This window comes from Coturnix japonica, chromosome 11 (genome assembly GCF_001577835.2).
Source record: "Coturnix japonica isolate 7356 chromosome 11, Coturnix japonica 2.1, whole genome shotgun sequence".
NCBI classification, from domain to species: domain Eukaryota; kingdom Metazoa; phylum Chordata; class Aves; order Galliformes; family Phasianidae; genus Coturnix; species Coturnix japonica.
The window spans coordinates 11,310,158-11,324,029 of NC_029526.1; the positions used below are offsets into that span (position 1 = coordinate 11,310,158).

The window sequence follows — 13,872 nt, forward strand, 5'->3', positions numbered from 1 at the left end:
GTAAATCAGAAAGTTGTGATAAAAATCTGACCTGAAACATTATCGAGATCCACCACAGTCTTGCTGTGTTCGTTTTTCCCCCCTATGTATTCATTGATTTTTAAGGCACTGAGCATGACTGTTAAATCAATGATAGTTTGTCACAAAATTGTAGAGTAAAAGGACTGTATTACTGGGGTCAACTACAAATTAGCCCAAAGGGTAAATGCAAAAGGGTGTGCAAAAGCTAAGGAAGAAAGCAGCAGATGTTGTTAAATATGGCAACAATGTAACAGCTGTTGGAAAATGTATATCCTCCTGTAGTCTTGTTCCTGTGCTTGTTCCTCTTGTGCATAATCAGCTTCACGAGCTGTGTTCCTGAAGAGCATTTTACATTAGAGATTTCTTTAGGGAGTGTGCATGTGTTTAAAATTTTCTGTGTGTTCTGTGTGGCTGAGACAATTGCAAAGGCACAGTCACAAATAACCTTAGGAAATTGGTTAGGATATATTCAGTACCAAGGCTGCCTTCTCCCCAGTTTGACTAGTTATTGAGGCTTATAAAAACTTATTTCCAAGTATTTACTTTTGTTTGTGTGTTCTCCATTTCTCGTGAGATCTGATTGAATATGCCATTATCTTTTTATTGTTTTTAAATTACCAGTATGAGCTTAAGGACTACATATGGAGCTCTGATATTTCTCTTTGGGGATTTGTAATATTACCTTTCAATTTTACCAACCTATGTAGTCCTCAGCACACCAAACTCTTTCACTGACTTCATACAAGACTGCTAAAATCAACAGGATTGTTCAAAATCCTTCATCCCGATGGCAGTAAGTTCCCGAATGTTCATGTTCTGAAGACAATCTTGTATTTAGAAATAAGCCCTTAAATTACCGATGCAAAGTATGGAGCTATAAATGTGCATTGGTTTCTTTGACAGAACTTGCCTCTGTCGTTCCATCAACTCATCAGAGAAAAGCCATTTGAATCACATCAATGTCATAGCTCCTTCTGGAGTTCCCTGTAGGGGAATATATCTTCCTTTAGTGCTCTGGTTACACAGGATGAGGAAAGACAGACAGACATAGCTGAACATTCATCATATGGTGACAGAGAAGAGAGAATTTTGGCAGTCTTGGGTAAATCCCTCTCCAGTTCTCTATAATCTACAAGAATCTTTTTTTTTTTTTTTTTTTTCCAGAAGATTCTTGTATTCACACAGTCACAGTTTGTTCTTGGTGTTCTGCATCTGAAATTCCATTCTTGTGGTGGCTTTCATTTCTGCATGCTCGTATTTCTGTTCTGTGACTATGCAAAACTTGACTCACATTTCTGATACATTCTCTTTTGGTTACAACTTTAAATCCCTTGTTTACAACAGTTTTTTCCAAATTCCAAATCTTTATGGAAAATATATATATATATATAGGAAGTTCTGTCAGAAAATTAAATTTGATATGGTAATATTCTCATAGAAACTCTTTTTAAGATAACTTAAATAATTCTGTTAACATAAAAGATTTAGCCTTACAACGCTGAAAACCAATACTCCTATTGCACTCCTAATTCAGATGACCTGTGTTAGGCATCTTTTTTTATGGACACTCTTGACATTTGGGCAAATCGAATTCAGATCCAATTTAGAGTCCATTTTTTTCTGTCACCCCTTCCCCAAATTGGTACTTCTTTCTTTGTTTAGTTGCTGAATCTGCAGTACTTAATGTTTCTTCTTGAATACAGATAAGCGATTGCCTGTGGATCTGATGTCAATATGGCTTTCTCATGAATTGCCCAGTAGAATATTGCAGGGCAGCTGATTCAACTGCACCCTTTCCCTGAGGCCCAAATGGTCTCTGCTGCCATGTGCTTGCTCCACAGTGACATGTAGGGCCAGTAGTTCAGACAGTGCTGATGCAACCTGGATTATTGTTGCTGGCATTTTATGCTGCACTCTACCAAACAAAACAAGCACATCATCAAAAAGCTGCAGGATTATACAAGCTGCTTGCTATTTCCACAACAGAAAGATATAAATGAAAGTATTTCTGCTGTAAATAGACAGGAATGCTTTTTCATTTATTTATTTTATGTTATTTTTTTATATAATACACTTGAGCATAACCTGAAACTTCCATTGAAATCAGCAAGCCTTATGGCATATTTTGCCTGCTTGGAAATAAAGTGTACAGTGATTGTCCAATTTTACTGTCTTCACCTGGGGACTTCACACAGACTGAATGCTGATAAAATAGTCAATTGATTAGAAACAAGCAGTCTTTCCAAGAGTCCTGAACAGAAGAACAACTGTTTCTCACATCTTTTGCAAATCTCAATTAATATTCCATAGTGAAGATGATATCTAAACGGATAATAAATATATACTGAAAAGAAAACATAGCTCTTAAAGTTGAATATAGAATGTATTTTACACTTGTACTGTTTGTGGTGTTACAAACTTTATTCTAATCCTTAGAATCACCCAGGGGAATTTATAAAGGAATACCTGCAGGCTCTCTAATGGCACCATTTCATAAGTTGCAACAGGAACAAACTGTCAATCCTAAAACTGAGAATAAAATGTCCTTTTTTATTAGATTCATGTGAGGTAAATCCAAGCAGTAAGTAACATCAGTAAGGATAATTGCCCAAGAATTATCTTTATCTTTAGATCTAAATATGTATTTTCAGTGTAAAACATTTTTATTTCCCAGAAGGTAGTGTTAAAAAGGCAACATCAGAGCTCTCAAAACAATTAATCTATGCACAAAAACATTGTAAAATATGCAGCTTATTAGATTTCACAGTCATGCTTCCTACAGTCCTCATTATACAGCTGCAAAGTGCTGAAGGCTGCCAGTTTGCCTCATTGTCTGTGGGATGTACCGAAGGCATTGTTCTCCTATGCATAGCAATCACCTTTCATACCTTTACACTTACATATTTACATACAGTGTATTTTCATAATTTGCCTTACATGATAGAATATCCTTAACATGGTATATGAGCAATCTAAAAAGTTTCTAACATGTTGTAGGGTATTCAGTTTTTCAGTGATCTGGGCATACACATGTGCTGCAGATTAACATTTTAAAAACATTTCATTAGCTTTGTAAGCAAACTAGAGGAAGCAAACAAGTTGGATTCCTCTCCTCATTAAGGATCTCATACTGTCTTCGTTTCTACACACATGAAAGTTTTCCTGGTGGAAACAGTTTATTGCATTCTCCTGCATGTTATTTCATAGTTTGTCATAGTGATTATTTTGGCTACTGACCAAGCTGATCCTGTTTGCTTCCAGGTCTGTTCTTTAATCGAGACTGTGGATATATTCAAACTTCTGTTTTAAACTCTCTTCTCTTTTCTTAAACTCTCCTTTCTTTTGGGCAGTATCTATTACTTCTGGTAGGTCTGTGATGTGACTGATTTCTCAAATCTCAAAACAAACAAACAAACAGTTCTTTGTTACTTGAAATTTTTATGTTAATTTTAAATATATTAATATTAATATTAATATTTAATATTCAATATTATTCTGATATTAAATATATCAAATACAGTTCACTTCAGAAATTATATACAGTGTCTATATTAGTATATAAATTCACATAGGTATATATATATATGGAATATAATGTAAATGAAATCAGAACTCTTGCAATATTTGCACTTGCATGTTGGTGTGATGGCATACTTGAATAAAGTTCTGGGGGATATTATGAACTGGCATGATCTGTTTTGAGTGTATGCATACAAAAGAGTAGACATACAACTCAAACTTAGCCATTTGTGTTCTCTGAGCAGTATAATTTTGGTTTATCTCTGATCAACCAAGGAACAGAGATAAATTCTTTCTCCCTCCCTTGGATAGCGCATAAGGCAAGTACAACCAGATGTCTAATTTATCCAGTTGAGCCTAAACTGAGTTGTATGAATAATTCTCTTTTCCTCCTTCCTTTCCTTAATCATCATAAACAAGATCTTGACAGCATCACGGTATTTCACTACTTAGAGTCAAATAAATTATAGCCAGGAAAGACAAATTACCCTATTAGTTAATTTTCCTGTCTTTCTAGGGTTTTCCCTTAGAACACATTATCTAGCATCCTGCACAATAAAGTGAACTTTTCAGTGAGGAGTGAGGAGGATTCTGTTATTTCCCTTGGGGAGTTATTCCTCCTTGTACAATATCTCATTGTAGGGAAGATTTTGCTGTTGTTTTTCTCTTTGCAGAAGATTAAGTGAATGCTTGTATCTATCTATGTATTTATGTGGTCCTCATCACCCACATACTACCACTGCATCTGGAAAGTACACAAACTTTACTTCTCATTTCTCTCTAAGGGTGGCTGTGTACAGGATTTTACTATAGATAGAATAGAACAGATCCTTGCTTCAGTTTTTTTCTAGCACAACAAGCATATGTTGTCTTTTTTTTTTTTTCTTTTTTTTTCTTTTTTTTTTTTTTTGTGGGCTGTTCTGGCCCATCACTCTACTCCTACCACCTCTGAGAGTACCCTCCTCCACCTGTATTAAAGTCTCCAGACTGCAAAGTTTCCACTGGACACTTGAAAAACATATCAGCAGCTCTATGTGCAACCTGAAAGCAGGTAGGTCAAGCAGCAGTGCTGGCAGCATTGCTTCCCTGGGTGATTTGCATCTTCTTGTCATCTCTTTGTTTCTCTTCAGCTGTCTCATTAGCCTTTCCTGGTACTCAGTTCACAGAATCTTTGGGAGAGGGCTTGCACTGTGAGATCCGATGCATGTGTTGGGCTTCTGGAGCTTTGAAATGAAACAGCTCTTAATAATAAGAAAAATTAATTGAAGGAAAGAATGAATGTAGGAGGGAAATAACACACCAAAGAGCCCTTAAGCACTCATACAATTTACCTGCATATATCTATGTTTACGTAGTTTACACTTCAAATATGCATATATATCTGCATGCACACCAAGATATGCAATTTAAAATATCAGTCATAATATTATGTGTGTATTTTGCATATGTTAAGAAGTGCTGAAATGCATTATGCAGATTTCTATACCATATGTAAACTGTTTATTTGGCTAGTGAAAATTCTAATTCATAGGTTTTGTGTTTAAGAAATGGCCTCCTATAGAATAACATAGGACAATAAAGCTTAAAACTATGGTTTTATATTTAAAAAAAAATCAGTGATGATTAAAAAAAAAAACAAAAAAAAAAGAATAACTTTCTTCAGCTTTGAGGCAGTAATAATTTACATGTCAAGAAGTTATACAGGTTTTTATGAGATTATTGCAGTTTTATTCAATAAAAAATAGTTACCATGACAACAACTGTCATGCTACCTGTGAGATTATAGCTAAGAAGGACAGTGAAGAAAAGGCTTCATTTTGGAAAGAATGCTTATCTGACCTGCTGAATACAAACAATGCTTTGCTTTGACCATTGATGATTGCATGGCTACTATCAGCCAAACTCAAAATCTGCCTGGAGATTCTGAAGCACAACGATCCTCTTAGAAAAACAAAGCAGTTGTTAAATAATGGTAGCTCTTTTTCATGCAAATACACTCTTAATGCCCTGTCAGATTTGTAATCAGATCTCTTGAATGAAATAAAGATTTCAGCCTATCAAGGTCTGGAAAAGGGAGAAAGGAGTGGAGCAGACCAAAAAGGACGTCAGAGAAGCAAGGAAAACAGAAGTACCATGGAAAATGAGTAAACATAGTCCTACTAACTTGCATCATGGCCACATTTTTCAGTTTTACCAGCCATTGCAGTCTTTCAGCAAAATGGTTGCTTCATTGAATATGGATTCATGTAAATTTTTGGCACTGGCTGTGTGTTACATCCTCTAAACATGCAAGTTTGATTTCTTTTCAGTGCGCTTATTTCACTCCACACCAAAAAATCTTTGCTGCCCTACTCCGTGTGGCAGCATATGCATTTTTCTTTCTGACTAATGTGCAGAATCTGTATCCTGACTTGCACATAAAAACACGTACAAAACAACAGAAGAGCGCTGGCTGAGCACACATCTTACTTTTATGAAGGCTTTTAATCTTAGTTTTCCAGCAAACACAGATTTTCTTACCTAACCATATAAAAATGCCTTTATTTTTAATCGTGTCTCTGATTGCTAGCCTGTTGCAAAGAGAAGCTATGAAACCTGACACTAACAGGGTAAAACATCCAGCAATGGTTTATGGCTAAATCACATTAGAAGTGCTCATTAATTAAAATCTGATTAAACTCCTTGCAGTCCGTATTTAATCACAGGGTCATTAGCATTGCAAAAGTGTACCTCAGAAAAAAATGCAGAAAGTTTTTAACTAAGTATCTTAAAATTTGCGTCATTTATTTGCATCCAAAAAAAAACCCAAAAACAAAAACAAATGTTTTGTATTACATAAGGCAATGTTAAGTATATTAAAAAAAAAAAGTGATCAAGTTGTTGGGCTAGATTATATAAAACTGCTGTATTATTGTAATTAGGGCAACAGTGACTTGGACTATAATAGCAGCTTTCTTGGAAAAATGGCACCATTTCAAATTTATAGTCTGTAGCTAAATGAGTTTGTTGTAGCATTGATGAAGAAGAAAACACAAGCCAAATGTAGTCGAAATTAAACAGAAACCTTAGCTTTTTATTTGGTGAGTAGAACCAAGAACATTGCTTTTTAAAGAGCATTGACTCCAGAAATGGATTCTTACTTCTTTTTGAATGCAAAACTTTTATCTTTAAAACTTTAAATACATTATGCATGTAAGAATATTTCTGTACATGTAGTTTCTAACTACAGTGTCTGTAGGGCTGTAAAATGCTACTTAAATATTGATAATCCAAAGCTGCAGTCTGTAGTCCAAGGCACTGAGAGTTCTGCTGTTCTGCTGCATTACGGAGATTGCTTAAATAATAGCTATGGTGACTGAGTTCCTTTTTTTTTTGTGTGTGTGTGTGTGTGTTATTTTGCACCCTCAGAATTTTATTAGTTCTCCAGATCCTCTGTTCATGCTTAGCTGATAAAGGCTCTGTCACTCAGTGGCATAAGTTGCTATTCTGGACCCGGAGAATCTTGCAGTGGGACCAGAACTGCACTGTGTAGCAACATCCTTTGCAGCTGCAAAGAGAACCTAGTTTGCTCCTTTGTGTACTTACTGCTAGCAGTGTGAATGTACTCATGTGGCATGTTTCACACCTGCACAAGACTTGAGTAATAGCATAAAACAAACAAACAAAAAAGAAATCTAATGCAAGGTGATAAGATTTAACATATATTAAATTTAAACCATCTAATTTCGGTAGTGGATATAATGACTTTTATTTTTGTTTCATGATTGCTTTTATAAACAGATTTTATCAATGAGATTGTTGGGAGCAAACAACTTGGACTTCAGAGACCTCAGAACTATATAAGATGGTAGGAAATGGAGTGGCAGAGACTGGTAGTCTAAGAAGATGGTTTTAGGAGCTGGGAGAATATTTTATTTTTTCTAACCTTCATTAGTTTTATTAAGCAAGTTTATGGTCACACTTGAAGTTAGCTGGAAAAGAAAAAGAAGGGTATGCTATTTTTTGCCTCCTCTTATGTATACAGTAAACAGTGAATGGGGATACTGAGTTTTACCTATTTTTTTATATATGTATAAATTTTGGATTAGTTTGGTGCTCTGATAAGGGATTAAATTATTTTCTGTCACAAGGAAAAAAAAACTTAAGAGTGGAAGAATTGGAAAAGCTGCTAGACGCTGATTGCTTGTTTTATTAAGACATATTCAACTTTAATGTCTAATGAACACTTGGGATAAAGGATGCATTTATCAAAGAATCAGCATACCCATTTAAGTTTCCAAATCTTGAAATAAATATCTCAAAAAGTCTTACGGAATTCTCTAGTGAAATAAGAAAAGAAAAGACATTATATATCAAATCTTTCTAAACAAGCAATGTAATTATTTCTAAAGTCCTTTGAAATGAAAGCCAGCTAAGCAAATCAAACACAATCTCAAAGAAGTCAACTATTTCTGTTCTTTATTTTCCTTTGTGTATAGAATAGAATATCATGGAAACTAAATAGAGCAGCCACTAGATAAAATACACTAACACAAGTGTTTGTTGTTCTGTGAATATGCCTTATCCTATGTCATCCTTGTCCCATTGTATGATGTTCTTCATGAACATCTGCAGCCTTAGTAGGTTACAAAACCAAAAATTCATAATAGCTGCCACTCCCACAAAAGCCTGGTGCATCACCTTCTGTTTTCATTCAGTGCTGGAGCATGGACTTCCACAATCATAATCAGTATTACATGCAGGACAACAGCTCTGATCTGCGGGGCATGCCTTGCAGGGGTATTAAGGCTATAGACTGAATTCTGCATATGTGAAGACACAGACTGATAAGAGATTGCTTTCTGTAGGAACTACAGAGTAGCAAATTTTCAGTTGGAATATGATTTATTGAAGGTGAGCCAACACAGTTTAAGTATGTGAGACAATTCTAGTAGCTTTTCATGCTTTGAGACTACCGTGGTCAAGACACAGAGGATCCTTTTGTTCCTCTTGTCCTACAACGTCCAAATTCAGGCTTTATACACACCTCTTTTCCGTGGTCACCTATTTCATTCATTTTCCATCGCCTGCACGATGGCCTCTGAGTGCACCCCATGGTTGCTTCCCTATCACTGTTTTTCTTCTCCTGTATTTCATTCATCATCTGTAGTCTGTAGGTACCGTATTTGTTGCAGGCATTGTGTGTTTGTAATTTGTTTTTGGTCAGAGAACGAATTTCCACTGTTAATTCCATACAGCCAAACTATCAGCTTGAGGATAAAGTCCTTTCCTTGTGCCCTCTTTAATGAGCTATGTTTCTTCCACTCTTCTAACCATATTCTCTCTCCTGTGAATTATGTCACACAGCAAACCTTCCACAACTTCAGGCTCTGCAGAACTTCCAATGTATGAACAGTGTGGCCAAATCTAGAAAGTATTTTGGTGGATGCCTTAAGTATTTTCCTTTTTAAATGCGTGAGAACTGTCATTCTGCCTTTAAGATCTTTCCTACTCTTGTCCACTGTAGATACTGTCTTTATTGCTGATCTAATTAATGTCATCATTGTCCTTCTAACTCATTATTAAAAAGAAAAAAAAGAAGCTTTCTACACCAAGCTTAACAGAACCTACTGAGCTTTATTCAGTTTTGCTAATTACGTAAATCAAATATGCTGTGTTGCCTAAAACTAAAGAGGGGAATTTCTTTAAATTTTTCTTCCTTATTTGTGGATGGAGAATGGAATTTATGACTCCGGCTGGGCAATGGACCCCTCAGTGGCAGGAACTCATTGCAGAAACAATAAATGTTGTCCTCACACTGTCACTGTGGCCACATCAAACCATTGCTATGGCTGCAAGCCAAGAGAAGAAAAAAGAATCCTTTTCATTATTGCTTTTCTTTGCAGTCACCGTAACTTGGCACGGTTCTTTCAAATGTGATTTATCAAATCTTAAATGCAACATATTATACTGTATTATTAACCTTGTATTTCATATCCCTTTGGTATAATCTTTGAAGCCTATATGGATCTATCAGGTAGCTTTAAATTCATTCTACAAAGAAACCTTAAATGATACAGGTTCTAGAAAGGTTTTTCCTTTACACAGAAATTCAGTCTGCTGGCATATATCATCAAGAAGGAAAAAGTTTCATTTGAATTCAGAGAATTTATTTTTTAGGTTATAATTGTGGATTTTATTTATTTTTAATCTTTGCGTACCTCACATATTTCTTTATAGTTTCAAATAAATGCATTATTTTAGAATAAATTGTGCACATATCTAGGAAGACTGTAAATGTTAATCATATATATTCTTTCTATTTAGGCACCTTTGTTACTAAAGTAACAGCTACAGATGCAGATGATCCAGTTTATGGAAACAGCGCTAAACTGGTTTATAGCATTCTGGAAGGACAGCCTTACTTTTCCATTGAACCACATACAGGTAGGCAACTGAATGTGAATCCCTGGGTTATGTTCACTCAAATGACTGTACTTCTTACATGTTACATATAGTGCACATGATCAGCATTACTAAGTGACAAGATGTCTCACACTTGTCCTATCAGAGTCTGATCGTGTGAAAAGACAAAGAAAAATCTGTATTAGTGATAAAGAAATTGATATTAAAGATATTAAAATTACTGAAGCAAAACTGAAGGTAGTGCAACTGCTGTGTATCCTATTACTGATTAGGTTCTGAAGACTTGGCCTGAGGAATTTATTGAACACAATGTGATTTTCAAAAAGAGACTGTAGTATTTCCAGCTAAAGAAAGTACTGTTTAGCATGGGTGAATGTGTTGCGTATTCTTGTTAAAAATATTTGTCTTTCTTGACTGGCTGGATCTGAAGAACGTGATACCGAGTATATGAAGTTTTATTAGCACACATTTAGCAGGCATGACTTTATTTCTCTGTGATTTTAAAGTCTTGAGTGACTCATCTGAAATAGGTGCTAATAAATCCATTCCCTCTTGTTTGCTGTACATATGTCACACTTAAAAAGAATTAACATAGTTATATCTGAAAAGTGTTCTTTTAAAGCTATTTGATATTATTTGTTATATTCTTTCATCTGTTACTTGATGCTGCTTTTAATCACTCAGAGTAAAGCAGCTGTGGTCTCCTGTAGAGAAGAAAACCATAACTCACTTTATGGCATACAGAAAAATCATCTGAATATACAGCCATAAAGTAAAGCAGAAGTAAACATTCTTGTACTTGTGCAGATTAACAGGGTTGCGAAATAAATACTAGGATAAATTATTAAAGGATATCTTGATAGATCAAATGTGCACAGTTTTTTGAACAGGAGCACTCTTTAAGATCTGGAATTCTTTAATATTTTTTATTGAGACTTTGTGGGAAAAGTCTTTTTGCTATCCCAGAAATGCCCTAGCTTGCAAGGACTTGAGGTAGGTAGTGTAGTTCAATAAGTTGGATTCATCCATTAAATTATTTTCTTCTGGCTGAAGGAAAACTGTCCTGAGTCTGAAAACAGTCTCAGGAACATAATTCATTGTTTGGTTTTATGCTGAATGTAAAGAGTTCTGCAAAAAAACAAGCTCAGCACAGTGCTGTGAAGAAACATTAGCTTATTTCAAAGGTAAGTGTTCAAGAGGTTGTTACCAGTGAAGCCCCTTGGTTCATACTGACTGACTTGTCAAATGTCATGTGGAAATACAACTACTCAAAGATCCCTGACATCAAATGTCAAAATACATGATTTTGTTTTATTTTCTACTACAGATTAGTGTCTGCAGTAATGGCTTGTATTAATTACAGGAGGATTAACTGTAGGCTCTTTCACAGTTTCTACCATTGAAAGTTCATGAAGTACTTACTGTTATTGCTTTACCCCTTCACATCAGCTGAAATGGCATATATTCTCCAACTACTTAAAACATTTTTCAATCCTTTCACATGAAATAGCCTGAAAGTTTCCCAGACCTAAAAAAATTGTTTAATTTGATTCTCATTTATTATTTGCACTGCATTAAAAACTTATGCTTAATCTAATGAAACAACCATTCATTACACAGGAAAGTCATTTCCATTATCATGAAAGCCAGAGAAAACTCAAAGCTTTTTGGTGAACCTGAAAATCATGATTTTTCTCCTGTTTCACTAGCATTAAATTCCTCCTCCTACCTTCATTTCCAGTTATAAATATTCCTTTCAGTAGCAGTTCAGTTACCATGAAAATAACATGTTATTTTCCAAAGGGAATGTAATCATAAAGAATTGAACAGTGGCTTTGCCACAGTCTCTGGGTATGTGGCTCCATAAAATGGAGCTGTTTTGGAATGAATAAATGGTTCCTGATTCCCCATTTTTTTAGGTTTTCGTAGAGATTTGATTGTGTTCTTCTATAAGTCATTACAACTGGATGAGCTTATGCACTGAGACCATCTTCTCTTTCTTTGCCATCTACATGTAGCAGTCTTCATCTGTAATACAACTACAGACTACAGTACTACTCTTCCAGCTATGCACAGGATAGTTTGTTTAACTGAAGAGCATGCAGCTGTTTCTGTCAGATTCAAAGGTTTTATTTGTTGTTCACAATTCATAATGTTTAAATTTTTTCAAAATATGTGATGTATCTTCATACATTTGGAGGATTAGAAATCTGTTAGCCCTGTAAAATGCCAAAATAGGGATAGCCCTCCAGCACCCATTTGTTGTCTAGAATATATGAGCAACAAACATACATTAAAATGTAAGCAAACCAGATGCAGGTAGTCCTGTAGATGCTGCAAACATGTACTGTGCATGATAAAAAAGATTGCTTTAAAAGGCAGACCTATATCCGTGGTTTGTCTGAAGAGAAGTATTGATTTCAGAAGAATATAACTACACAGTTCATTGCTTGGTAATACATGAATTTTAGAGCGAGGGTATAGTAATGTTTATTAGATACCAGACAGAGTTTGTGATTTGTTACATGCAGTCTCAAAATGATAGTAGTAGTATCATACTAAGATACCTACAACTTTACAGGGTCTTGTGGCACCAAATAGTTCATCTTTTAGAGATGGTGGTGCATAAAATACATGCACTTGTTTAGCAGCTATACAATTTGGACAGTGTTGCTGTTACCATGGACAGACACGGCAGAAGGTGCTTTTTAACTAAAATTTGATTTCCAGAAGAAACAGAAAGTATATAGGTATTCAGTTGTTTCCTCATATTCATCTAACACTAGCAATGTGTACCACCACAACTAATATTTTTTCTCCTAGTAAATAGGCCAAGAAAGTGCATTATAACCCAGCTAAAGTTTCCATGTGACAAGATGCTTACGCACTACAGTGAAAGACCAGAAAATTTAGGTAGGTTAGTTGGGTAAATATAATGAGATGACTATGGTGTCCTTCATGCCTGCAGTAGAAAGGGTAAAGGTTAAATCCAAGGGAGGAAGCAGTTTGGAACTTCTGCTTTCTTTTTTTTTCTCACTAACTTGACATTAACTAGGTTTAGTCCCTGTGTGAGTCAATTCTTGGTTGAAATTCTAACAGTGCTCTCAACCTCCATATGGAAACAATTCTATAATACTGGGTGTGCAGAAAGAAGTACTGATAAGTGACCCATAAAACAATAATTTTTCATTACCTTAGATGAAAAATACATATACCGCTGCAGTTCTAGTTTGCAAATTCTTTGGTATGAGTTATAGGCACATGAAAGAAGGTAATTCAGAAGTTATTTTTCACTCAGTACTCTGAATATGGCTTAGGGTAAATGCTTTTTTAATGGCTTGTTCAGAATATTTTTACCCTTATCATAGGTGAATTATAATATGACCATTGGTTAGAGAGCAAACATAAATAATACATTACAAAGATTCAGATTTTCTATGAAAGGCTATGCTTGCAGTGTGGTGATATCATATGAATAACAGAACTTGCAGTGAACTAAAATATAGTCATTATTGTTTCATCTGACTAACTGATGTCAGGTTTGCTGACTACTGTGTATTATTATGCTGGTTGTGTGTATTCTCTTGTAATCAAAATACTGACAGTCAAAATGCTGAGAGAGGGGCTTCCTAGCAGTAGCTGAAGTATACTTCTCACTTCTAAGGTTTTTCAAATGTATTAAATCGTGACTGTCAACTGTAAAATAAGATTACCATAATGGAACGTAATATGAATTGACACTGTTCTACAATACAGGAGTGGTAGAAAAAATATATTTTCAGATGTGTCTCACTTATTTACATTTCACACGAACTTACTCAAATAATGTCACTCCTGCACATACATGAAATACATGAACAACACAACTTACACAAAATGTGCTGGAAGATGAAATGTATTATTCAAGGATAAAGCCCAACAACATAT

General features: G+C 35.0%; 1 protein-coding gene across 9 annotated transcripts in view; it reads left to right on the top strand.

The window, feature by feature from the left end:
- The window catches only part of CDH8 (cadherin 8), a 121,566-nt gene that overhangs the window by 39,692 nt on the left and 68,002 nt on the right, over window positions 1–13,872 (top strand). For all 9 annotated transcript variants that reach the window (XR_004308655.1, XM_032447060.1, XM_032447061.1 and 6 more), the window contains exon 3: window positions 9,847–9,966. Coding sequence is in view for 8 of the 9 variants with exons in the window: in XM_032447060.1 (XP_032302951.1) it covers window positions 9,847–9,966 (120 nt within the window). In the remaining variant the exon portion in view is untranslated. The remainder of the gene's footprint in view (window positions 1–9,846; window positions 9,967–13,872) is intronic.